The following is a 24,339-nucleotide window of genomic DNA, read 5'->3' as shown; positions in this document are numbered from 1 at the left end:
ACCAGCCTTTCCCAAAGGGAAATGGACGTGATATCACCAACGCTTCACTGCCGTGCCCCCGCCCCCCATCCATGTAGCCCAAGGCTTCCTCGCCTCCTGCAACCACCCGTGTCTCCCTCCCGTTTGCTACAATCAATGTATTCACTACTTTGTACCGCATACGTAGCACATGTCATCGACGTAATTCCAACTCAGTGGCTTGCTCCTCGCGTGTAACGACGTTTTGTTTCATTCTCTGGCCTAGTTGGGCTCGTAATCATCTTGTGAAGGGACTAGCAGCCTAGGCATTCTTCTTCTTCTTCCCTATGGCTGAATACATAGACCATCCACTGCCTACCTGAGGTCGCCTTTGGCCAAATGCTGGAAATGACCGTCCCATTGGTAAACTAATGATCTATTGTCTGCCCTTCTAATCTTGGGTTGCTGCATAGACCCGGCCGGATACATGACGACCAGGCCAAATAGAGGAGTTCTGGCCCTGCTGGACTTGATTCACCTGCAAACTTGTATTGCGTAATTTCTAGAGTGACTCTGAGTTGCATTGTTTCTATTCATGGACGCTATGATATGCCTATCCGTGCCCATCGACGTCCCTCCCTTGACCTATCACATTCGTCCAGATCGCAAGCAATGTATCTGGCTTGTACGTGTGTCATCTGAATCTACTACCGCAAGCTGTGCGTAGCCTCGATCCACCAAACCTCATCCGTGGGACGCCCGCAAACTGCGTATTGAAACACACTAGGTACTCGATGTACAAGGTAGATTTTCCCAGCTTGCTTCGTACGCCCCGCGGGCTCGGCTTCTCTAAATATCTTTGTTGTAAGGAGCTACGCCCCTTTTCAGCTCGCGAACAATTTCCGCCGCTTCGTCGGCGCTTTTCGCCTCGAAATCATACCGCTTGCTCACGTCTTCTTTGAACACGAGTAACTGTGAAGGGAAAAGAGAAAAACAGACATAGGGTTAGCCGGCGCTCAAAGTACAGACAGAGAATTCGGCAATTTCGGCTCACCTTGAAGTTCATCGGGTGCCTGCGCGACACACTGCATCCAACGACGTTGCTGAAATGCACCGTGGTGGTTTTGCCACCTTCTCGGGTCACCTTGCCCCCAGAAGAAGGCTGGATGGTGACATATTCCCCATCAATCCGCAATATGCGCTCGTTGAGACCGACGAATCGCATGGCCTGCTTTCGCCAGACAATGTATTTCTTGTAATTGACCGTACCACTGCCAGCCTCGTCGAGCATCATGCTCTCCTGTGCCAGAGGGTGAGGTATCGCAACCTTGTCCTTCTTTTTCTTCTGCGGTGCGATGGCGTTGTCCCACACATGGACCTTGGGAGAAGAGCCACTAGGGGACCCGGTAAGGGTGAGACCATCCGTAGCAAACCGCCGCCGGTGTAGCTCCAAATCTATCACATTCCCGATGGACGAGACCGTGCGGTCCAGCATAACCACAGCACCCGAGCCAGGCAGTTTCAAAACGTGCGTGTTCTTGTCGAGACGTCTCTTCAGACAAACCTCGTCTAGAACTTCAGCTAGATATCTTTCCGTCGTCACTTCTAGCGTAAGCATCTGGCCAGGCGCCGCATCCGAGGAGAATATGTGTATCCGTAAGAATCTCTTCTCGCCCTGACAGTAGGAGTGACCGTCAGCGTAGGCGGTGTTGGCTTATCTGCCGAGTCATGCCGGTAAGTCGTATTGATGATTGGGTTAGGCCGAGGCATAGCTGGCACAAGCTCCTCAACCTGAACCTGAGGGGTGGTGCTTTTGGGGTTGGGCTCTTCCTCCTCAGCCTCTTCAGCTGTTTCCTGCTGGTCGTATTGTGGCGTCATCGCCTGATTCTCTTCAAACTCCTCTTCTGATGCCAGCACCAGCCCGAAATCGTCGTGGACTTTGGAGTTGAGACCAGACCTGCCTGCTCGGTTGTTTGCCGTAGTAAATGCATTGAGAAGCTTCTTTCTTTAAGAGGGAGGGAAGTCATCATCGACCTCATCTCCATCCACCATACGTAACGTCCACCAATTGACACTCATCTTGTCGCTTGGAATGGGGGGTCTCTAGTTTCTCTTCGTGATACCTCCAGAGACTAAGACCTATCAACTCGGCTACTGTCACGGGCCTAAACGAACCATCCTCCTCCAGTATGTTTTTGCGGATGAGTACTTCGAAAGGCTTCGAGGGTGTCTTGCAGGATGGAACGTAGATGCGCAGATGGAACGGATCCGGATCGCCTTGGCCGGATAAAGTAGCAAACTTCTCGAAGGGCATGGCGGGCTTTGTTTTCTTCGCCTTGAAGGCATCGGAAAGCAGACTCCGCGGTTGATCATGCTCAATGGCCTGATGATACTCAGTGGGCGAGGGGGCGGAAGAGCTTGCAACGACTCAGATGTCGGCTGGGTAGGGGGCTTTCGTACGGTCGATTGGCGCATGAGCTGCTTTGGTGGGGTGCCCACCACCTGCTGTCCAGGGGACGTATTCACCACGGGATCCTCTACATCGGCAAGAATAGAGGCTGAATCAACGCTCTCGGCGAAAGCAGATGACCCATCAGACATGTCCGAATCTTCCTCCTCGGCGAGAAGATCGCTTTCGACTCTCCTGGCGGGCTGAATGGGGTCTGCCGAGATCTTGGCTTGTAGCTTAACAGCTCGAGCGGCAGCTCTTGATGCTTCCCTCTGCTTATGAAAGCCGGACGCGTCGAACTCGGTGTCTGACGATACCTCGCTACTCGTCACGGTGTCCCGCCTGTGCCTCTCCTTGACCGTCTCCAGCGCCGACTGAGACCCTCGCCGGGCGCCCGGGGCAGCTCTTGGGGAAGACATAGTAGTGGCTTGCCTCAAGTTGGAGGACTGTATCGGAGAGGAGCCAGAGCGGTTCCGGACGGGCATCTTCGCAAACCTTATCTGCTGAGCGGCCCGCTGGTCCGACTCGTCGTCGCTCTCGTCACTCAGGTCGCTGCTGTCGTCCTCCTCCATCTGCTCCCTCCGCCGTTCCCTCCTCCGCCGTGTAGCGGCCCCGGGGCCAGGGGTGTCCCCGCCGACTCCCGTCAGCATGCCTCCCTCCTCGGCTTCATCTTCAAGAGTAAGGCCTATGACGCGTGGGGCGGCTTGGAAGTACTCTGACGCGATCGCGGTTGGGATATCGGGAGAATGCGTGCGCTTGATGTGAGCAGGGTTCGAGCGCCATCCGGCGGCTTTGAAAGGAGCGGTATTTAGAAACCCATCGTTGAGGGTAATGAGTCGTTCGCCAACACCGTCAGCAACCTCGCTGAGGTAGCTGGTTCGCAGTTGGTAGGAAACCAAACTAGAGCAGGAATATCATTAGCAACACTGGCCTTTTCCGGGCATAATGGAAGCCATACTCTTCAATTTGGATAAGCGACATGCTGAAAAAGCTCAAGTAAGAGTCCCCGGGGTGAAAAGAAGCTGCAAGATGGTGTCGCTTCCGTTGTTGGAAAAGTGTCAAGCCCCCCGACTGGTCCCAACTTTAGCAAAGCAATTCTAGACCCACAGAGGTCGTGATAACTTGGTTTTAGCCGAGGACGATCTTGGTATTAGTGTTATCGACCGATTCCGACGTCAAAGAGCCGCAAAGAGTCGGTGGTGCGCGTTGCAGCAGGAGTTGTTTTGAGTGGTTTCGGCAGACAGCGCGATTCGTTCATCCAAGAGTTTCAAGGTCTCGAACCCAAAGCCCCAACCGCCTTCTAGACCAAGCTGCAAGAATTGAAATGAAGGAAGGCACTACTTAGAAATGGCGTCCGAGTAGCCTGTGACGAGCCTGTCGCACTGTTCGTATAACCTTTAAAGAGAACCAGCCTTATGGGGGGTGATTCTTACAACTGACTGGAGTTTCAGCATCTTGAAGCGATTGACGATTCTCGAGTGTCCCGCACTCACAGCGCTACTAAGTACCTCCCTAGGCTGAGATAGGCTGAGTGCCGCCCCCCATTTAGCGTCCTTTAGTGGTGTCTCCAGGGATCACCGCATGGCACCTTCCCCACACCATATGCACTCCAACTTTAAGAGCTTGGAGCCTCACGAATACATCAATCTCTTCTGCCCATCGACATCGTCGGGCCCATCATTCTCTTGTCGCAAAAGTAGCACATTCAGTATGGCTTTAGTCGACTATTCAGACTCCGATTCGGATTCCGAAACAGTGACCAAACCGACTCCTCCACCCGCCTCCACCGCGAAGCAACCCGTACAGAAAGTAGTCGATCGCTCCAACCCACGCAAGATCGTAGTCAGCCTGCCCGGCGCTGCGACGACATCGAACGGATCAAAATCCACAGCGGAAAACGGCGATGAGCCGCCCGTAAAGCGAGCCAAAACAGGAGGCGGCGGCGGCGCGTTTAGCGGTTTCGCCTCGTTCCTACCACCGCCCAAGAACGCCGGCAAAGCGGCCTCCGTCGCCAGCAGCGCTGCAAAGAGCGCACCGCGCCGCCCTGGCGTCAACCTGAAGACCGGCGCCGCGCCCGGCTTCAGCAGGGACACGGACCAGAACGACGAGGATGGCGAAGGAGGATCGACATCGTCACAACAACAACAGTCGCAACCCACCATACCTGCCGGGCAGAAGCCGGCCGACGAAGTCAAATTGGTTGGAAAGCCCATGATGTTCAAACCTCTCTCGGTATCGAGGAAACCCGTGAAGAAGAAGAACAGTAGCATGGTCGCGAAAACGACGACGACGACGACCGCGAAATCCAGCCTAGCCACAGAAACACCCTCCCAGACCGAATCTCAACCCGTGCCAGAATCAGCCGAGCCCCCCAAGAAAAAGAAGAAGATATCACTATTCTCCGTCGCGCACGACGAACCCGCCGACGCGACACCAGTCAGCACTGGCGCGTACGAACCCATGTTCGCCACGACCGAAGAGACGGCCGAGACGGAATCCGCCGCGGCGTTCGCGGCCTACGACGCGCAACACGGCGCCTCGTACCATCCCGACACGGCGGCGGCGGCGGCGGCGACGACGACAGCATCGTCATCAGCCTCGCTCGACACCCTCGCCGCGGGCATGAACCTCTCCAAAGCCGCGCGGCGCGAGCTCTTCGGGCGCAGCGGCGCGCCGGACGCCTCGTCGGCGGCGGCGTCGTCGTCGCGCATCATCGACTTCAACACGGACAAGGAGTACGCGCACAACGAAGAGCTGCGCGCGTCGGGCGAGCAGCAGACCTTCAACCCTGTCCGCGCCATCGCGCCCGGCAAGCACAGCCTGCGCCAGCTGGTCACCCAGGTCCACAACCAGCGCGACGCGCTCGAGGAGAGCTTCGCCAAGGGCAAGAGCAACCAGCGCGAGGCCGGGTCGCGATACGGCTGGAGGTAGTAATGTGTACGCGGGAATTGTCCTATTCTCCAATGGAACTGGTAGGTGGCCATCCATCAGCATCAATACTCTTCGGTTCGCCTTTGAATGGTGAGTGATTATGGAAATTCATTGTCTTAAGCAAGAGGGTGTAAAGAAGTAGCAGCAGCAGCATGTCATTATGCACAATGCATAGCAAGGCGAAGTCCACGGAAAGCAGAAGCGACGAGAACCATGAAGAATAATGTCTATAGAAGTCAAAAAGTCCTTGGGATATCCAGCTGTGTCTATCTACTCCGCCGCAATCGAGCGGCGGATGAAAGTTATGATACAAGAAGTAGAAGAAGACAAGAAATACCCATTTCCCGTGGCTGTCCCCTGCCTCCAAACGCCTCATGTCTAATCGTTTCATGCATCGTACAAACATGGCAGCTTTCGCAAAGCCTTCCTCGTGTCTGTTTTTCTCTATCATTGCAGTGCTTCTGAATCTCCTTTAACAAGTCTCTACAGCCCCTTGCCTAGGCTGACTCCATCCATTGCCCGCGAACAGGAACCCCCATTCCCCTCGTGTAATGGGTGAGATGTCGTCATACCCCGTTGGGTGTCATGGACCCGTCGTGCCTCGACGCTGATGATACGGAGAGTCGAGATATCCTATGATTATCTGCAGCCACTATGGGGCTGAAAGGCTTCTGTGATGCCATCATCATCATTTCGTCAATCGATGATGACGGCTCGGCCGCGGCGCTGTTCCAGAAGGGTCTCCCAGTAGTCAAAGGACGCGCGGTCAGATCACCGTCTCCGTCTTCGTCGTCGGCGCAGTTGTTGGCGATTTCTAGACCGTCCAGCGTGATCTCAAAGTCCACGAAGTCCCGTTCTTCTTGTCGGGACTGTTTCCGTGGCTTAGGCGACTCCTCTCCTTTGGCGTGTGCGACCGGCCGGATAATACTGGGCTGCTTTACATTACTCAGGCGCCTGTGCGCCAACGCAGATTTGTTCCCGTCAAATTTGGTCTGCAGTTTGAGTACCGGCCCTTTCGGACTCGGCGGTGTACCGATCTTGACAATGGGTACATCTTGAGTGGCAGATGGAAGATATAAGGTATGCGGAGGAGGGGAAGGAGGGGCGAGGTCCAGTAACACCCTACTGGCATCCTCAGCCGTGACCTCGAACGCGCCGACCCGGTCACAGCCACCGTACGCCCGCCGGTACATTCGCTCAACGTCGCTGAGGGCGCTGGCACTGACGCCAATCCAGTCATAGCGGCGGTGCAGGTCGGCCTTGGCTGAGAGGGCGCCCACCGTTGGCCAAAACGAGCCGCCGCAGCTCATCGACAGCGTCTTCCATCATGCGGTCGGCGGGCAGCAGCAGCGGCTTGGTCAGTGAGGAAGCGGGCAGCGTCGTCCGGGCATAAGCTGACAAAGCGGCCTTGAATGTGTACAGACGGTCCAGGCCCAGGAGAGTCAGGCCCTCAGCAGAGAAAAGTACCTCGTTCTGCAGGAGTGAACGCCGGATCAGGTCGCCGCTCAGCCCGCACGCAGCGGCTGTGGTAGCGGGCGGCAGCCAACTCGCCCCGGCGCGATACTTGCGCTCCGCCTTGTAGAAGGTGGCGCGCAGCGTCTTCTCGTCCTTGGCGGACAGTGGCGTAGCGTGCAAGAGGCGGATACCGAAGTGGTTGGACCCGCCAGTCGCGGCATTTGACGTAGTTGATGTTGTCGTAACCGAGGAGGGCGTGTGGGGCGTCATGGGTGTGCACAGGGGCGGGCTTTCAGGGGGTAGCTGGCCATCTCCGGGGTGTTGAGGGTGAATAGCTGGACGAGGCGGTGCTGCCATAGCCCGAGTCGACGGACATGGCAGATGAGACAGACGCCAGGGAGCTGTTTGTGCCACGCCGGACCAGCTGGCGTAGGCCGGCTACTGGCGATGCAAAGCGCGATGGCGAGCTGGGCATATTGAACTCGAATGATGTTGGGCTGGAGGTCGACGACGAGGTGGGGGTTGCGCAGGACGATGGAACCTGGTACTCTTTGCGGACGACGATCAGAGTGACGTGCAGGGCCTTGCGGGCCAGGCGCTTGGAGATGTACTCGAGAGCATCGGTGAACTGAGGAGGGATGCCCTGAGCGTCGAGAATGGAAGTACCTGCCTCCAGGGGCGAGGAGATTCGTTGCTTGAGCAGCGACATGGTGCCAGAGAAGCCAGTCGTCTGACTGATTACGAATGGATGGGCAATAGCAATGGCTGGCAGTACAGGGTAATTCGGAATTATACTATTTTGATAATGGCACCAGGCCAAAAGGGTGGATTAGAGAAACGAATAAAGCGAGATGGTTCAGAGAGGAGATCTTCTGGTTTCGAGATGGCCCTTGGGGAGCAACGACGACTGATATAGATGCTCGAGATGTTGCAGGGAGTGAAAGTGCCATGATTGATGTATCTGAGAAGAGAAGATAGAGTTGGAAACACGAAACAAGCAGCAAGTAAATTGGCCGATCGGGAGATGCATCTAGCCCGGCAGACTGAAGTGAGGTTGTAAGCGGCTAGGCAAGAATAGTAAGTAGGACTGCTGACGAGGAGGCACAGAAAGATGAAACAAATAAGGGATCGGCGTGGTTCGCGGGGCGAACGGTCTGTTGGCTTCTACAAGTTTTCTATCTTGGGCCTTGTCGAAACGGAACAGCCACTCTGATAGGGTGGATTTCCATGCCATGCTGAATGATGCGAGTGATGGGCCGGGGTGGGCCATGGACGCTACGTTTCAGATTATTTACGGTATACTTGCCTGGGATGAGTATGCAGGCCGAGGACGGTGTGATGGATGAGAGGACTGAGAACCGAGAACTGCTGACTGCCGGGACATTTCCCTCCCTCACCTCTCTCTCCCCCCTTGCTGCTGGCTGCACGCAGGGTGCAAGTGCAAGTGCAGGGGCAGGCAGGTGCAGGGGTGGTGGGTCTTGGGATGTGGTCGTTCATCACGTTTTTATTTTTATTTTTATTTTAGATTTCATCTGTACTCTGTAGATAATGGGCATACGTTTTTTGACGGTTTCAGCCCAGCCATCGTCTGGACTCTAGACCTTTAGGGCTGATGAATCAGCCTCAGCTTAATGACCTACCCCATCTTTCCCCGTCCTTGACTCCCTGACTCGCGGGCATGGATGCATCATCATATTCATCACCCACGGCTTGGACTCAATTAATCGAAGGCACTTGAAGTATTTTGCACTGCGCTCGCTTGGATCAGTCGACGTCATCCCTACGCGCATCTTCTCGAAACACCCTGCCTACTTACATACAGATATAGATTGTAGGTAATGAGGTAGGTATGCAAATTACTTACTCACCAATCCAATAGACTGCAATGATCCTATTCTTGGTCCGAAATGTGTGTGTTTTCATTTTTCTTCCTCACCCCCCGCACTGCTGCAGCTGCGTTAGTATCTTTAGCATCGGCGGTTAGGCGACTTAAAATAGAACGTCGAATCCCCCAAGGGCCCGAGGGTGCATGCCAAGCCGCCAGATCCGGATTCGCACCAGGTTCTTGATCTACATTTGTACAAGGGTTCTCCCAAAAATAGCTCCCGACCCCTGACTTGGACAGATTGCCCCCGCCCATGATCCAAGATCTGCTTTGTACGTATGCGGAGGTATGTACGGAGTACTTGTATGTGATAACTGGTCTTTAGCACTTTGGTTGCTGTGTGATCATTGGCTCCCGCTCTTCATCATCATCACCGGCCCTCCTCCATTCTATATATCTTGTCCGCTACCCTGTCTACTTCACCCCATTCTACTACTATCTGCACAAGAGTATAATTAGCTCTAGCCAATCACTGCCTCTCTCCCCAACTACATTCTCATCGCTATTCTCCTCATCTACGCGCCCCGATCAAGAACACTCCTCACATCTAATAATAGTCTCTGAGATTAATCGTTTTTATCATTCATGCAAAGAAAAGGTGTGTGCCACGTAGGAGCTACTATCTCTAAGCTCGCCATCAGGACGCTAACTGTCTTCGCCTAATTCTTCTTCTTCCAGCGCAAATCGTGGGCTGCTCAGAACGAGTCTGGCACCCTCCTGGCATTCTATGTAATCAACATAACTCGTACACAAACCCTCTAAAACCTGCGTAATGAACCAGGGTGGATTCATGAGGCCGTAATCATCGTTCCCTTCCTTGAGACGCCAAACACCCCTGTGCTATGCATTCCAGCCATCCAGACGCCGTCGTCGAGGCCATGTCAAATCGCTGGAGGAAAAGAAGAGAAAGAAAAAGACATGCGATAAAAAAAGACTGTGTCGTCGCCTGTGTCCGTCGTCATTCATGAAACCAAGTACCATGCCTTGTCTCGTTCGTAGTAGGGGCGTCAGTAGTTACCAGCCCTCGGAGGACTAGCACCATCATTGCATCTCTGCATCCTGAAGCTCCCCCATGGCCTGCATGCTAAGGTCGGCCAGGCTGTCCATTTGTTCCGATGAAGCGATCGAGTTGTCCCAGTCTTCATTCAATCAGCTCAACTCGTCTAGGGTGGCCGAGGAAGAGGAATCGCTCCACATACCAGATCCATCCTCCTCGATCTCATCGACCGTGAGGCGTCTCACTGGCTCTAGCACCTCTAAGAGAACACTCGGTTAGCCTATGTGCCGTTGTTGCCTTGCGCGCATGCATAAACTTACCTTGCCGAAGCTCCTGATACTGCTCCCTCAACCCATCAACGCCAAGGTCCGCATTGAAATATCCTTCACAAAGGTTGATGATGGACTCCAAACGTCCGACTGGATCTCGGGGTGCCTGAGCCCCTCCGGGCCACATAGGTATCTCGAAGGTATACCAGACACTCGATCGCAATCTCGGCACCCGCCCGGGCAATAGCCTGAGAACGAACAGCACCGCCATCCTCCTCGCCAAAGCTGGGCGACGTGCCATGAGAGAACACGACGTCATGTAGGAACAGCTCGGTCGAGTAGCTCACAGCTCGGTCGACCGATCCAATGAGGCCAGGAGCCCAATAGGGCAGATTACGTAGTCCTTGAAGCTCCACATCGTCCAGGCTCTTTTGCGATACTCGAGAGCTATCGAATGTTTCCTTGAAGAAGTCGAGGAAGTTCAGGCCCTCGGCAACATTCTGTAGCGTCATGGCCTGAGAATTCACGTGATTGATGAGGTGCTCGACGCGTTCCGGTTCATTACTGGCCTGCACATATAGCACCGCCATTCGTAGGTACGGGGCCACAGCGTGCGAAACCATTTGGCCAGTGATGCGGTAGCGTAACGTGTGTAACACCTTTTGGTCCATGCGCCGACTCAATTCCATCAGCCGGCCGATAATGGAATCGGTGGCGACTGCATTCTGATCAATCTGTATCAGCTTATCAATAAAGATGGCGGCTGGATGGCCAGGCCAAGTCTTATGAAGCAAGTTGATTTCTTCGGCAGTATAGGGGATAGTCTGTTCTCGAAGCGACATGACCAGGCGTTCGTTGGTGTGCTCCAACACGACTGATTCTTCGGTAATAGTGGTATCCATGACACCCATCAGCGTGTCGATCAGAGCGATGACATTTTCGTAATTGGGAGGCTTGGTGGCCATTCGCCTGTTGACTACAGTAACAAGGCGCGAGTATTGCATAGGAAGTCCCTCGAAATTGACGTCGGCAGCAATCGTCATGATGAGCTTTTCAAGGAAGTTGGCTTGTAGAGAGAACGGCCGCCTCGGCTCTTCCCATCTGCGCAAAATCTTCCATGACTCCAAAGAAATCGGGCCAGGCGCGGATTGCACTCTGAAAAGTATCCCAAAGTCTGAGGAATATACCACCAGCAGACAGGATCAAAGGGTCTGGTAATCTCGGTCGGGCCGATCCCGTGCCATCCGTACCCAAAACACCGTAGTATTCCACGGGATACTGTGCTTTGATGGTACTCAGTACAAAGACGAGCACGCTTCCCATCTGCTGTCTGATTGTTGAGTCTGCGTTCCGCTGTATCAAGTTGCGGACAGACTCGGGTCGCGTCTCAAAGTACTTGAAAACCATGTAGCAACATTGACGGCATTTCCTGCATACGGTTACCAGGACATGATAAAGAGCATCGAAATCTGGTGTCTCCTTAGCACGCGAGGCCACTTGATCGAGGTGACCAAGTGCAACTCTGATTGCACTATCTTGAATCGCATGATCTTCGGCACAATCGCCCTCCCATGCATTTGCCAGGACCTTCACGACAAAAGGGATGTGTGTGGGGTCGTTGGTACAGTGTCTGTGTATGATGGCCCAATTGTCTTCCTTGATGGACATCTCTAGATCAGAAGGTAGGGGAAACTTAAGGGGACCTGGAATCCCAGAAGCGACCATTTCGGCCTGTTCTCGCTTGAGCGAAGAAGATCTCTGATAGAAGAGCATGTATGCACTGTATACTTTTCGTACACGTGTCCATTGTCGAAGTGTGGACGATAGTCTTGGCCGCCAAAGCAAGCGCTTGCCATCAACGAAGGGTCCCATGTAGTCACCGAGTCATCGTTGAACTCTACCCACGGTGCGGTATTCGTACTGGGTCGCTCTCGAATATACGAGTAGTAGTGACCAGACTCGGCAGTACCGGAGTGAACCAGGACGCCGACCAGTTCAAAAGTGTCGGGCTCGGCTTTGTCTGATGGATTGCTGAGATGCTCAACAGTGTAAGGCTGCATGTCGATCTTGCTCGGAAAAGGAAAATAGTCGTTGATCTTGCTTCGCTGGAGGGTTCTCAGATTGAAATCGAACCTCTTCAGATGAAAAATGAGGTTATCTGGAATGTCCTTGAGGCAGGCCCGCTTGACCGCGGTCACATGCCGGTCACAGGTTTCGCATTTGTACTTGTTTTCACCTTCCATGATCTCGCCATCGACGTATGCCTGGAGGCTCGCCTCGAGCCCAGCCTTGCCTTTAATATCACATTGGATGGCCGAGAAGGGCTCCATACGCTCAGAGACATGCTCGCATTCTTTCGACTTGACCTGCTGGACGAGTTGGCCTCCATAAATCGATTTCATCGTTTTCTTGGCCCTCTCTGTCGGGAGTTGCGCCTCCCATCGGTCAAAGAGCAGATTGTAGAACTCGTCGACGTCCATTTGATTATGGATATCGATAGGTGTTTCGTCGTACGTCATTATCGACGACACGCAGGCTTGGGGGTCTACAAACCTGCGAATGCTCCCCTGCAAGTTTGCGAACAGGACCTGCGTCTCACTAAGAAGCTGGTGTGTCTCAGTATCCATTATGGGTCTCTCGAGCATGAAGCGGCGGAACCCAGTGTTCATGAAGAGCTGAGTGAACAAAGAGTTCAAATAACATGTGTTGGAGAGATTTCGCAGTCCTGGGTATCCGCTAGATGACCGAATGGCTTTGGCCCGTTCGAAAAGGGGAGGCAAGTCGTATCTGTATGGCTCCTCCGGTGGGTCGGTACGATACTTAGTCAGTCCTTCGAGATTGCGCAGAAGAGCCTTCAGTTGACCAGGTGTCTCATGGGCCAAGGTGCCAAGAATGTCGCACAGCATGTTCCTGGAAGAAGGATTCAACAAGACCTCTGGTACGAGTGGCCCTTCTTCGTTCTCCTCAGGGAACAGATGTTTACGAAAAGCAACCTTGAGGAAGCTTTGAGGCAGCTGTAGCGACTCATTCCTGGCACGTAGAAGCCGACCTCCATGATGCAGGATGGACAGAAGCCCATGAGATATCACATCGACACGCTCGGGATGGGAAATGTCTTCGACGCTGTTGTGTTGAAGTAGGAGATCGCCGCATTTGAAAAGGCAGTGCCGTATGTTGAGAGCGGGTGAGTCTGCCTCACCTAACTTCTTGATAAGAACAATAGCGAGGTTGAAGACTTCCTCGTTCTTTCCTGAATCCCTGACAGCGCGTGGTAGCAACTCCAAGGTAATCGACCAAAAGAACGCAGCGAATTCCAAGGCAGGCGTGCCTGACGGGCTATGGCTGTAGACACTTTTGGCGGTCATTAGCTTGACAACCCCCTTCCTCACAAACGGCCTGTCATCGTCAACGAGCAGCTTCTGTAGGGTTTCTTTTACAGCATCGTGATTTCTGAATGTATCCCAAAAAGCGTTGCTTCGGACACAGCATTCAAGCAGTGCCTCCAGGCTCCGGCTGATCAGCTCTATACTGTTCTGGGCAGATGGTGCAGCAGTAGCGAAACGCAAGATTGTTAACAGACGCTCCAAGAGAGCCGGAGTAAGATAATCGACAATTGAAGGGACAGTGCTAGATTCTATGGCATTGTTAGCTGGTCCTCGCCGAACGGGCACGTCATCATTATACAACTGACCTTTTAGAAGTTGAACGAGATTGTCAACAAGGTGCAAGGTGAGCATTATACGAATAGTCTCATTTGCACATCGCCCGATGACTTCCGTATTACAAATGACCGTGACCACTAACGAAGCAGCCTTCAGGAGAGCTTCGCTTTGGTCAAGTACCACCCGTTTATGGGCGTCAGTATCTGGTTCGCTTACCTGCGATACCTGAGCCTTGAGTCGACGTGTGCTCAGATATTCGCGCAGGGCGTGGATCGCATAGAGACACTTGAATGGTTGGCCAAGTGGAAACATGTCTTCAGACGTTGCTGTGCCATCTTCAAACGCTTGCAGAAAGGATTCATCTGCTGGTAACTTCACGAGGAACGCATAGATCTAGTGACTATATTAGCTTATGACACACAGAATTGAGTTGAATGCATTACCTCCTGAGCCAGCCCCTCCTCCATACTCAGATATTCCCACAGTTGCTTGAAATGACTCATGATCTCAATCTCCAAAGGTGATGCACCAGGCTTGATTTTGACAGGAGATAGTACCGCGCCTGTCTCTTTTTTGACAAGAATCAGGCCATCGCGAATATCGAGATCCTCCAGCGATTTGCAGATCTGTTCTTCGGTCGGTGCAAGCGGTGCACCACGATAGAAGATGCGATAGTTGTCAAACCCTGTGGCTTCTCTGAGGCTAGCAAGCAAGGACGCTGCAGTGTTCTGCCGTCCTATATTAAGGGGCTTGACCTCTGTATGTACATGTCCATCAAAGCATTGGTATTTGAGTCCCGCAGACTCTCCTTCCATGGTGCCAGGTGCTTGGAGCATGAGAGATCTCAAATCTGGAGCAGCAAAGTGTGATTTACTCTGCAGAGTTCTTTGGAAGGTGCGCAACACGAGAAGCGACCTGACAAATTTCAGTTCTTGCTCCTTTCGCTGGTTATCTGAGTCCTCAATGATCATGGGTTCATCAACTCCGTTCGATGGGCCATTGTTGAATGCCTGAAGTACTCGTGCGGCCAGTGCCAGCTGATCTAGGCACCGGTTCACAAGACCAAAGTGCACTTTGCGAGCTCGATGCAGGGGAAAGACATTATCAACCTGCTGTCAACGTAAACATCATTGACAAGCGTTTGAATGGCTTCTTTCTCTATGCTCTGGCTCGGCGCTGTCAGAATAATATGCCAGATAAGCTCAATGACGTCGGTCTCCAGTCGACCCTCCTCGTCGAAAACAGCGCTGTTTGGATCATTCACTAAGCTGAGAAGGCTAGAGCGAACGAACTCCAGTGCACCTTCGCAATAACACGCTGGCGGAAGTGTGGGTAGGTACTCATGGAGACATGAGCTCAGGTATGGGTTCTGCTCCTGTCGGGGATGCTTCCGAAGGGCATTCAGACTCTGCCAGGCCATTCGTCTGTCCTCATGACACACGGCTCCTGTACCTACTAATAGGTCCCAAAGTCGCCGACCATCAGCAGGAGTGATCGCCGATCCATGATTTAGTATAAGTTGGCAGATGAGCTCTCGACGCGCATTGTTGATGCTATTGCCTTCCGTTGTGTTTCCATACACCATGACATTACCAATGTGCCGGGCGCGAGAGATTGTGGCTTCAAGCTCATCTATGATCAGTCGAGAGAGGTCATGTTCAATAATAAGCACCGACAAATCCGCTTTAGGAGTTAGTAGTGACAAGGCCGTAAGGCTGCCAGATGTCGTTGGCGACTTTGCCGCTATGTCGGTAATGCATTCAAGAACAAGTGCCTGACGGACCTCCGTCGATATACCATGATGGAGTAGTTCCTTGAATTTCATCACAGCAAAGAGCTGAACCTCGGGGAAAGCTATGGAGCCCTGGGAATCCAAAACAGACGACTCCCGCATCAGCCTGAGTATAAAGTTGAAATGCAGGTTCGTCAATGGGGCCAAAGAAGGACTTGGTTGTTGTTTGTTTGTGGGAGCCTTCATCATCGCATCGCAAAGGTCTCTCATGTAGTGTGTCATGGCTTCCAGGGGTAGATTTTGCATGTGTTGCCACATAAGGCTTTGCTGCTCAGGCACCATGAGCGTTGTAATCCTCGCCAGCATACGTACAAGTGCCTCCGCCACACGAGGGTCCTGGGTAGATGTCACTGTGTCCCAGAAGAGCTTGGCTTGCTCGGCTGTAAATGTTGTGGTAACAATCAAGAAGCCTATGATGTTAGAGCTCTCGTGCGTGATCTCTGGGTGACAAGCGGGCCCCAAGATGTAGTCGATCAGCCCAGTATCGACCAAGTAGGCTGCAAAGTAATTCAAGTAAACCGAACCATGGCCTCCCTCGTCGGGAGCTTCGCTAATTTTTCTCCAGGAGTTGACAAGGTCCTGGGACAGCATTATAACAGCAGCTACCCTCAGCTGCATTTGCCGGGATCTTATGAGCTTTACAAGAACGCCATACCGCCATTCACAAGATATCGTGTCAATCGTGAACCTTGGCGCAATTTCCGGATGATTCTGCTGATGTTCCCGCACGAGATCCATAGCCTCTTTATGGTCTCCTTGTAGGCTGAGTCGCAGTATGGCGGTGAGATGGGGAATCATCCCGTTGACAGTCTCAGGGGCGAAGTCTTTCAGAAATTTATCAATCACGATACTTACTGCCTCGGATACTGTTTTGAACAGCTGATGACCTAAGCCTAGATCTGACGGAGCCCGCACGTAACGCGCCTCCGGCGAGGTTTGTCCGTATTCAACCAGGTAAGAGACATCTTGCAAAATAGTGTCTGCAAGGTTGGCGATATTCCAGAGGTTGTCCATGGTTCTTTTCGGAAACCGAGACAGCAAGTTCAGATGTAAACTAGCTACCTCATTGAGTTTGGACATTGACCCGCCTGAACATCTGTGAAAAAGTTCAAGTATCGCCGACATCTCTGGCGTAGTATCCATGGGGTATCCGTTCTGCTCTTCGTGTCGACCGACAGTGGCGAGGCAAGAAAGGTAGTTTGCAGACATCATGTCTGGCTCACCTGCTTCGTCGTTGTAGGAAGCAGCTTCCAAAGCCCGGCAGTCTTGGACAAGGAAGAATGCCGTCATCTGTGCCAGTTGCAAGAAAACACATCGAGCGAGCTCTCTGAGATCTCTGGTTTCGCAAGAGCATGCCTATGAAAATGTGAGCTAGTATCAATGATGAGGGACGGGTACCATACCTTCTATTAAAGAATATGCAGAACAGAGCAGGCAAACTTTCCCAGAAAAGTTGGTTCTCGCCAAAAGATTGGACAACAGCTGTAGGCGTACTTCTCGCAGCAAGAAGGTACTGGTCCAACCAGCCTTTCAGACTGCCCAACACTTCGTCAAATTGGACGTTTTCTAAATTCATCAGCTTCTGGACGCCATTGTATCGACGCTGTGACGACCTACGTTGCAGTAGAAACTGACGAAGCCTATCGACAGTGTCACAGCAGCTTTCATCTGCGGCGTGATATGGAAATTGGAACATAAGTAGGTCCATATTCAGGGCGTGGTGGGATTCGGCGAGGAAGGCAGTTGCTCGTATGTTTGTGAAACTCAGCTCGTCGTGGCCATCCTTTTTGCCATTGTTAACGGCGACAATTTGCACCTCAGAGTCATCCGAATCCTCCTCGTCTATATCTCCAAGGTTGCTTGTAGTCGCCTGAGGCGCGGGGCCCATGTCCATTTCGGAAGCTTCCACGCTGGGCTTGATGTAATCTTTCCTGGTCCGAGCAGTCGAAGGGGAGTCGGGCGACGAAGGGGCAAGGACATGGCCGTCGGCGTTCCGCAAGTTGATTGTTACTTTGCTAGAGTGTGGCTCACTGATTACACCCCGCGATTGTGAGGGAGGTGTGCTGGGTGCGGTAGGTTCGGGCGTGTCGACTCGCATTCTGGCGGCTTCGTCGGGCATGTCCACGCGTGAAAGTGAGGACTCGAGAGATCTACTGCGTGATCCGGTACGTGAGGTTCGACGACGCTTCCGGGCAGCAATATCACTGTCGCCGAAGGGATTGGGGCGTGTCGAGCAAGGCTCAGAGGAGACAGCACGATCTGTCGAGTCGGCCGAGGCTCTCGAATCCAGGTCCATCTGGTTGGTGCAAAAGCAAGTGAAGGAGCTTCAGGTACGTCTCTCCAAGCTCGGGGCGTTCGCGCGAGAAGGCGCGGCGGCTTGCAGGCTTCGTCTGTATCAGCATGTGGGTTGGAATGCACGCGTGGGGGAGAATGTTGGACAAGGAGACGCGGATAAGGTGGGATAACAGAGGGCAGCTCCAACGCAAGATTGAGAAGGAAAAGAAGAAGAAAAAGAAGTTGCTCAATCCCAGGCCACAAGGGTTCAAGATCTGTTATGACAAGCTCGACTCTGCCCCAAGGTTAACCTCGAATGTGAATCCTCAGTTGAATGCCTTACACGGAGACTAGTGCAAGGAAGTAGCAACATAGGCGGATAAGGCAGATAGCAATGGGATGGACATGGGTAGGAGCTCTTGATGATCGGTGGATATCACTGCTGGTAACTTCGAGGAACAGCTCGACTTTTGGCAGCGATGGATTTGGCTCACGTCACGCTAGGAGCGGGGGAGGGGCGAGCTTAGTGGCTGTATGGTGGGGGGGATTTATGGGAGTCGCAGGCACCCAACTTCTTAGCGAGCGACGGAGCTTCCGTCTGCTGCCCACAAAGATGATGTAGGTAGAGGTACCTGGTGAAGTATGTGTAGATCTGATGTGAAGGGAAGCTTCCGGTCGCTCCATTCAATTGTTGGAGAACAGCGGTAAATGACAGGTAGGGCTCAGCAGGGCAAGGTTAGGCGTGCGATGAATCTGATGCACCAAATAAAGACGGTTGTGACCAAAGAACCAGCTCACATACCTTTGACAGAGTCCAGCCTCGTAAATAGAAAAGCACAGGAGCTGTGATGGATCCAGACACGCCCTAGCAGGAGGAGACCGAGACTTTCTGCAGGCGCCGGCAGCCTTATGGTATTGTCGAAAAATACCTGGGTGACGGGAAATGGGAAAGTGAGGTCATATCCAAGCTTGGGTTGAGTTTGGTAGCGTAGTATCAGAGCAGAGTAGGTTGGTTAATCCGCTGTCTTCTTCGGAGAGATCTGCCAGATAAAAGTGCTGAAGTGCTGAAGTGCTGTGGTATGTAGATCAACGCACGGGTGGCTCAACAGCAGAAAAATCCAGCCAAGGCAAGGCCTAGAAAGGGAAGTGGTCCTCGATGGTGAATGACAGAAGAGGTGTGAGTGAGCGAGTGAGCGGGTTTAGGTAATCACACACAGGCTTGAGTTGGTGCAATGTCCAATCACTGATGTCCATCCAATGTTGGATCGGCAGGCAGCTGCAACAGAAGCTTGAGGTGTGCACCAACGCGATGGTTAGAAGGGGGGAGAGAGGGAGAGAAAGAGCTGCGGGGGGTCCACCCTTGCCTTGGGGGTCTTACAAACGTGCAACTTTTTGACCCAGGTTGCTTGAGCTTCAATAGGTTGGTTGCAGCTGGTTTTACACATGCATCAAATTTACACCTGGGCATTTTGTGTGTCTCCTCAACATTGAATACTACATGTACCTGGTAAGAGAACTCGGGAACTGTACGCGTATCTGCCATGGACATAGGCGCGTCAGCTTGCCTGCCGCATGGGTACTTTGAACTATGTGATCGAAATCCACTATTTTCCACATCTTATACTAGGAGGTAGGTATAAAGTCAATTCAATCAGACAGTCAGCACGTATGCACACTTGTAGAATGAGGTGTGCATGCTCCAGCTACGTATGGACAGAGGCAGCCTCATCAAGGGGTCACATTACGACGACGACAAATCCATTATTACTAAGATTCCATCGAAACTGGCTGAATGCCATCTATTTCTGTTATCTTATATCTCGGCGATACGTAGCATATACATATAATTCCAATAACAAGCGTGGTTGTTTGAACGATATTTCAAGGTGTACAGGTACTGCCTTAGGTACATGTATGAGCTGAACGGCAGAGATAAAGGATGCTGGCTCAGGTTGATTACCAAGACTCTCTCACAGAGACGCTTCATGGAGATACATATAAGGAGTAGTATTAGGACATTTCTATTATTGCTCGGGAGATGTATAGCTCAGCCCGTTCACTGATTTCGTTGCCTAGGCCTTTCAATATGAAGACACAACGCATGCTAGAGCTGGTCTAGAGTGAGTGGTTATGATATTTGATCTCAGATTCAACAAAACCTCATGCGTACAGGGTTTGACGGGAAATCCAGACATATCGTGATACTGCTGCCAGCCTGACACTCCTAGCATATGTTGTATCCCTTTCCATGTTGAGGATGGATTCCCACGACAGCTCCTAGGTTAGGAGCCTCTCTCTGACATGGGACCTAAGATCGCTGCTAGGTAGCAAGACTTGAGAAACATGCATCAATGTTCAGTACTTGTAGCTTGTTCTCGATGGCGCTAACCGTAGTTAGACTAGCGCTGCTATTGACGAAGCGCAGGTTGGCGGGGTAGGTGTCAAGGACTCGAGCATCAAGGAGCACGCACCGCGATGCACGTGCCACTATCTGTGCCTATGTAGAAAGATAGATGCATTTGATTGATGCCTCTTTAGTGGACCACCATCCACTGTGTGTCAAGGTGAAAGAATACCGAACTGAGACTTGGGAATCTTCTGCTTCCATAACATTACCTTAGTAACTGTGCGGAAGACCAAGGACCAGTACATGACAAGACAAAGCAAAGGGTCGCCTTCCAAAGACAGCATAAATCAATGTCAGTCTGCTGACCGAGTGTGGCACAGCGACTGCTCCTACTAGGCCTTCGAGAATTGCTGCTTCCTGCAACTGCAGACTCTGGTCCGATAGCCATCGCGTTGAAGCCCTGAACAACAGATGCTCTCAGCCTAACTCTATTGCGCTTGCATACTCAGCAAGATGGAGAAGAAAAAGCTTCTGTATCAACTCGATACCCCATATTCTGCGGCCTCATGGTATGTTTGTCCTGCTGGTAACCGCTGTCCGGCACACGAGTACTAACATCCTCCTTCTCCAGGCCAGAGATCTCAAGCGATGACCAAGATGCTATCTTGGAGCTTCTATGCAAGTAAGCTAGCACTCCACTTGAAGAAACTGGACGTCCTGTCAGAATGCTGTGGTCAGCAACCTGTCAAGCTCTGTTCATGCACCTGGTTTGACTCAGCAAGTCTCGATATTGACTGCAGCATCTAGCTTCCTCTCACCCCTTGGAAGCTTCCGGAGGCAGCATACCCAACCGTCCAAGGGGAAACGAATCAAGAAACGAAAGCGTCATGTAGCAGATTCGACTGAATCGGGCCTGATCACCCCTTCAGCGCCTGCAATCAGACAACACGTGGATATCGGTCTGACAACTGTCACTCGGTGTCTGCAGGAACCATCAGCCAGAAGCCGCGATACTACAGAGCCGTTTCGTCAATATTCTGTCATATTCGTGGCTCGCTCTGGCCAACCAAGTGGCATCAACAGCCACCTGCTCAAGATGGTGGCTGCTGCATCTGATTTACGTTCCTCGCAGTCACCAATCAGACTCGTAGGGTTTTCTAGATCTTGTGAGCAACGTCTGAGTTCGGCCCTTGGAGTTCCCCGCGTCTCCTGCATTGGCGTCATGGAGGATGCCCCAAACTCCAAAGCTCTTTTCGACTTCATCCACAAGCGAGTGCCTCCCATCGAGGTTGCATGGCTGAGGGAAGCCGTGAGCGGCCGTTATAAGGACACGAAGATCAAGACTGTTGAGACGATAGATCGGAAGAAACCGAAGCCCAATTTATGCCGAGGTCGAGAACAGGGCTGAGAAAATAGCCAAGATTTGCGGACACTTGTTCATCGATGTTGCCCAAACCTGTATACAGAGCCGGTCTTTTATTCAAAGGCTGTATAGGGATACCGAGCGTGGATGGGAACCACCGATTCTTCCTTTGAGACGGACATATTCTGCAGATGGGGCAATGCACGAAGATATGATTATGCGAGACACCTTTGTGGTAGGCTTTCCAACCCCTATGTGGGCTTGCCTTTACAATCCCATGCAACCCATTTTCATGAAAGGGCTTGATACACCTACCTCCCTACCTACATATGTACTTAGGTGTCCATACATCCCCATGCTTTGAGCTCCAGCTTGAGAGAGCCGATCTCCTGAAGCGATAAGCTGTACGATTATGGTGGGATGGGAAGCCGCCTATGGTACCTACCTAACCAAGCAACACTTCGTAGCTGCCACTTGTTCGGCGACGAGTTCAGGCTTGCTCTCTCCCTCTCACTTGCAGTACACAAGTCACTTCTGTTACGTACCTACCTACTTTAGGTGGCCAGAATCGAATCCATCTTTGCATATCTGGGCTGGGCCTTCCTCCTCGACCCATCCCGATTTGACCTGCCTCAAGCTTGGCCTCAACTCGTACTTCAGCTCCACTTCATCCTCATCACCATCTTCACTCTCATCGGCACTTGCATGCAGTTGAGAAAATACTGGTTTCGCGTGTGCAAGCTTCTGAGCCTAAACCAAGGCTGTTCATTCCAGGAAAAGTTCATCCATTTGCGTTGGTGTCCAGAAATCGTTGCACGAAGATCTCCTTGCCGTGGTAAGTTATCGCGATCTTCTACCATCCCCCCAAATGCCAGCCTAAATCCAACCGATCAGGGTTCATAGCCTGCGTGACGCTGACGATTTCTTTTATCTGCAGAAGGCATCTGTGGTGTGGGGAAAGATTATGTTTGTTTACTCGTTCTCTACCTGTGCGAATACCTCAAGATACGATTCTAGGTAAGTTGCCCCATCATTCATGTACTCGTCAAGATTTCTGGATCTCGAGACTCCGCATCGCGATACACTCTCGCGCCGAGTCGTAAGTCACAAACTGACAGAATTGGGTAGATTGCCTCACTTTACATGGGCGTCTACGTTCAGTGAAAATGGTTTTGACTCGCGAAGAACAGCTCGAGTTCGCTCGAGAGCTCCGATCTTCTTTCAGTGAGCCGCAGCCTCCCCGACGCCGCGGTAACAGGAGTAATCGTGCTCCGAACCGTGGTTCAAGCAATACTCCCTACCGTGGTTCGAACGATGGTTTCAACAATGCCCCGGGCCGTGGTCCAAACAGTGGCCCGAATGGATACAAATCTATCCCGAGCTCTTATACAACCGGCCCCGCACGCAGTGATGCACCTCGCCGAAGCTTCGCTGGATCAGCCCCTGGATATGGCTCGATGACTTCTGCACCCGCCTCTCACCAGCGTGGCGAAACGTCGTTTGCATCTGGCAACAGCGCCTTGCAGTCAATCCAAGGTTCCGTCTGCAACGCACATGGATCTCCTACAACACCTCGCGCTCCGCAGTCTGTTCCGACTGAAACATTGAGCAATGTGACTGATCACGGACCAAACGTGCAGCATCACAGAATCGGCTATAATGAAGTTGCCGCCGATGCAGCACGCACTAGCCATAACGCCATGGGCAGCTACACCCACCAGTCGCTTCCTCCCAACTCCCCTTCGGTGGCCGAGCCTCGTAGCAAGCCACATGGTGGATTAGGATCCAGCCGCTATGCCGGAACCACCAATGAATCACACCATGTTGTGCCTTCATCCCTGCCCAGCGGTGGCAGTCCTCACAGTCTGGCTACTAATGGGAATAGCCATGCTGGTCAGGATGCGCAGTCATCGGCTGTTACCCAGGGCATGCAGCATGGTGGAATGGCAAACAGCCGGTACGCTAGCGACACCAGCAACGAACCCTCTGCTGTATCCTCGTTTTCTCAGTCCAACGGCGGTGCCCAAGCCCATGCTGCCATTGGTATGAATGGCCTTGCTAGTCAGGGTTTGCAGTCTTCGAAGGTTTCCCAGGCTCCGCAGCATGGTAATCAACCCACCTCGATGCCACCCTTGACCGCGGCTAATGGGTTTGGAGTTGGTTTTCCATCTAATTTTGGTGCCGGGTCCAATTCCTTGAGCCACATTCGAGGCGTATCCAATACCTCGGACGTCGTGATGATTGATCTTGACGGACAGACCGAGGAGGGTATAAAGCCTCTGCGGCGCCACGGTGGTATTGGCGAGTCTCGATGGGCATCTTCTGCGCCTGTTCCTGATGCTAACGGACCTACAACTCCTACTCTGCCTAACAGTTGTCCTGTAAGTACAGAATCCCAAGGTACTATTCAAGTCAGAGCTGATCGAATATATAGCATTGGCGAACCAGCGATGTGTGGTCTCTGGCCCGGTTGAAAACGCCGAGTTCAGCACATGAGCTTGGTGAAGGAATCAACCAACCTTCGCAGCCCAAAACACAAGAGCAAACACCCCGACCTGGTTTGCAGCACGCTACCCATGGTACCGGCAACCACGGTGACTTGGGTGCTTCTCGTTATGCATAGACGTGGCCCAAGAAGCAACACAACACACAATTGGGTGTTGAACCGAGAGCTTGGCTTCTCGTAAATCATATGCATGTGATTTGGCAACATGCCATGCTGTCTCACAGCGATTTATGGTTGATCTAAGTCACCTGCAACGCTGTCTTGTCTCTGTTGGTGCGCTCCAGGTAGTCGCACTGATTTGTCTGGTTATTACTGTACTTTTATATCGTTCGGTTCGGCGTTTCTCGTACGCAGTCTGGTCTCCGAATGTCGCTGATGGGAAGAATCTCATCACAGTCGCCCTTTTGTCGGTATCAGAACAGTTTCACGCCCTGCCGTCTTGCCTCCATTA

General features: G+C 52.4%; 6 protein-coding genes across 6 annotated transcripts; 2 read left to right on the top strand and 4 right to left on the bottom strand.

Moving 5' to 3' along the window:
• Window positions 1-807: 807 nt before the first annotated feature.
• Window positions 808-3,388, bottom strand: PG994_011664 (uncharacterized protein; the record flags this gene model as incomplete). Its single annotated transcript, XM_066863073.1, has 6 exons — window positions 808-930; window positions 1,013-1,576; window positions 1,639-1,919; window positions 2,134-2,341; window positions 2,419-3,307; window positions 3,366-3,388. 6 exons carry the CDS (start codon window positions 3,386-3,388, stop codon window positions 808-810), a joined length of 2,088 nt encoding a protein of 695 aa, XP_066712183.1.
• Window positions 3,389-4,117: 729 nt separating this feature from the next.
• PG994_011663 (uncharacterized protein) lies at window positions 4,118-5,338 on the top strand (the record flags this gene model as incomplete). The annotated part of the gene is made up of 1 exon (XM_066863072.1): window positions 4,118-5,338. One exon carries the CDS (start codon window positions 4,118-4,120, stop codon window positions 5,336-5,338), a length of 1,221 nt encoding a protein of 406 aa, XP_066712182.1.
• Window positions 5,339-5,904: 566 nt separating this feature from the next.
• Window positions 5,905-7,502, bottom strand: PG994_011662 (uncharacterized protein; the record flags this gene model as incomplete). The annotated part of the gene is made up of 3 exons (XM_066863071.1): window positions 5,905-6,597; window positions 6,653-7,082; window positions 7,135-7,502. The coding sequence occupies 3 exons, from the start codon at window positions 7,500-7,502 to the stop codon at window positions 5,905-5,907; spliced, it is 1,491 nt and encodes a 496-aa protein (XP_066712181.1).
• Window positions 7,503-9,719: 2,217 nt separating this feature from the next.
• On the bottom strand, window positions 9,720-10,987 carry PG994_011661 (Ubiquitin carboxyl-terminal hydrolase 34; the record flags this gene model as incomplete). Its single annotated transcript, XM_066863070.1, has 4 exons — window positions 9,720-9,817; window positions 9,878-9,934; window positions 9,996-10,110; window positions 10,151-10,987. The coding sequence occupies 4 exons, from the start codon at window positions 10,985-10,987 to the stop codon at window positions 9,720-9,722; spliced, it is 1,107 nt and encodes a 368-aa protein (XP_066712180.1).
• Window positions 10,988-10,997: 10 nt separating this feature from the next.
• PG994_011660 (Ubiquitin carboxyl-terminal hydrolase) lies at window positions 10,998-17,694 on the bottom strand (the record flags this gene model as incomplete). The annotated part of the gene is made up of 6 exons (XM_066863069.1): window positions 10,998-11,700; window positions 11,742-13,578; window positions 13,636-13,999; window positions 14,050-14,616; window positions 14,670-16,734; window positions 16,802-17,694. 6 exons carry the CDS (start codon window positions 17,692-17,694, stop codon window positions 10,998-11,000), a joined length of 6,429 nt encoding a protein of 2,142 aa, XP_066712179.1.
• Window positions 17,695-20,532: 2,838 nt separating this feature from the next.
• Window positions 20,533-24,005, top strand: PG994_011659 (uncharacterized protein; the record flags this gene model as incomplete). Its single annotated transcript, XM_066863068.1, has 9 exons — window positions 20,533-20,588; window positions 20,651-20,701; window positions 20,758-21,328; window positions 21,378-21,617; window positions 21,941-22,114; window positions 22,188-22,217; window positions 22,400-22,481; window positions 22,544-23,763; window positions 23,817-24,005. The coding sequence occupies 9 exons, from the start codon at window positions 20,533-20,535 to the stop codon at window positions 24,003-24,005; spliced, it is 2,613 nt and encodes an 870-aa protein (XP_066712178.1).
• Window positions 24,006-24,339: the final 334 nt, after the last annotated feature.

The sequence above is a fragment of the Apiospora phragmitis genome (assembly GCF_038363925.1).
Source record: "Apiospora phragmitis strain CBS 135458 chromosome Unknown utg000010l:1.0-9815664.0:1.0-9183399.0, whole genome shotgun sequence".
Lineage (NCBI taxonomy): Eukaryota > Fungi > Ascomycota > Sordariomycetes > Amphisphaeriales > Apiosporaceae > Apiospora > Apiospora phragmitis.
This window is presented reverse-complemented; position numbering and strand designations above follow the sequence as displayed.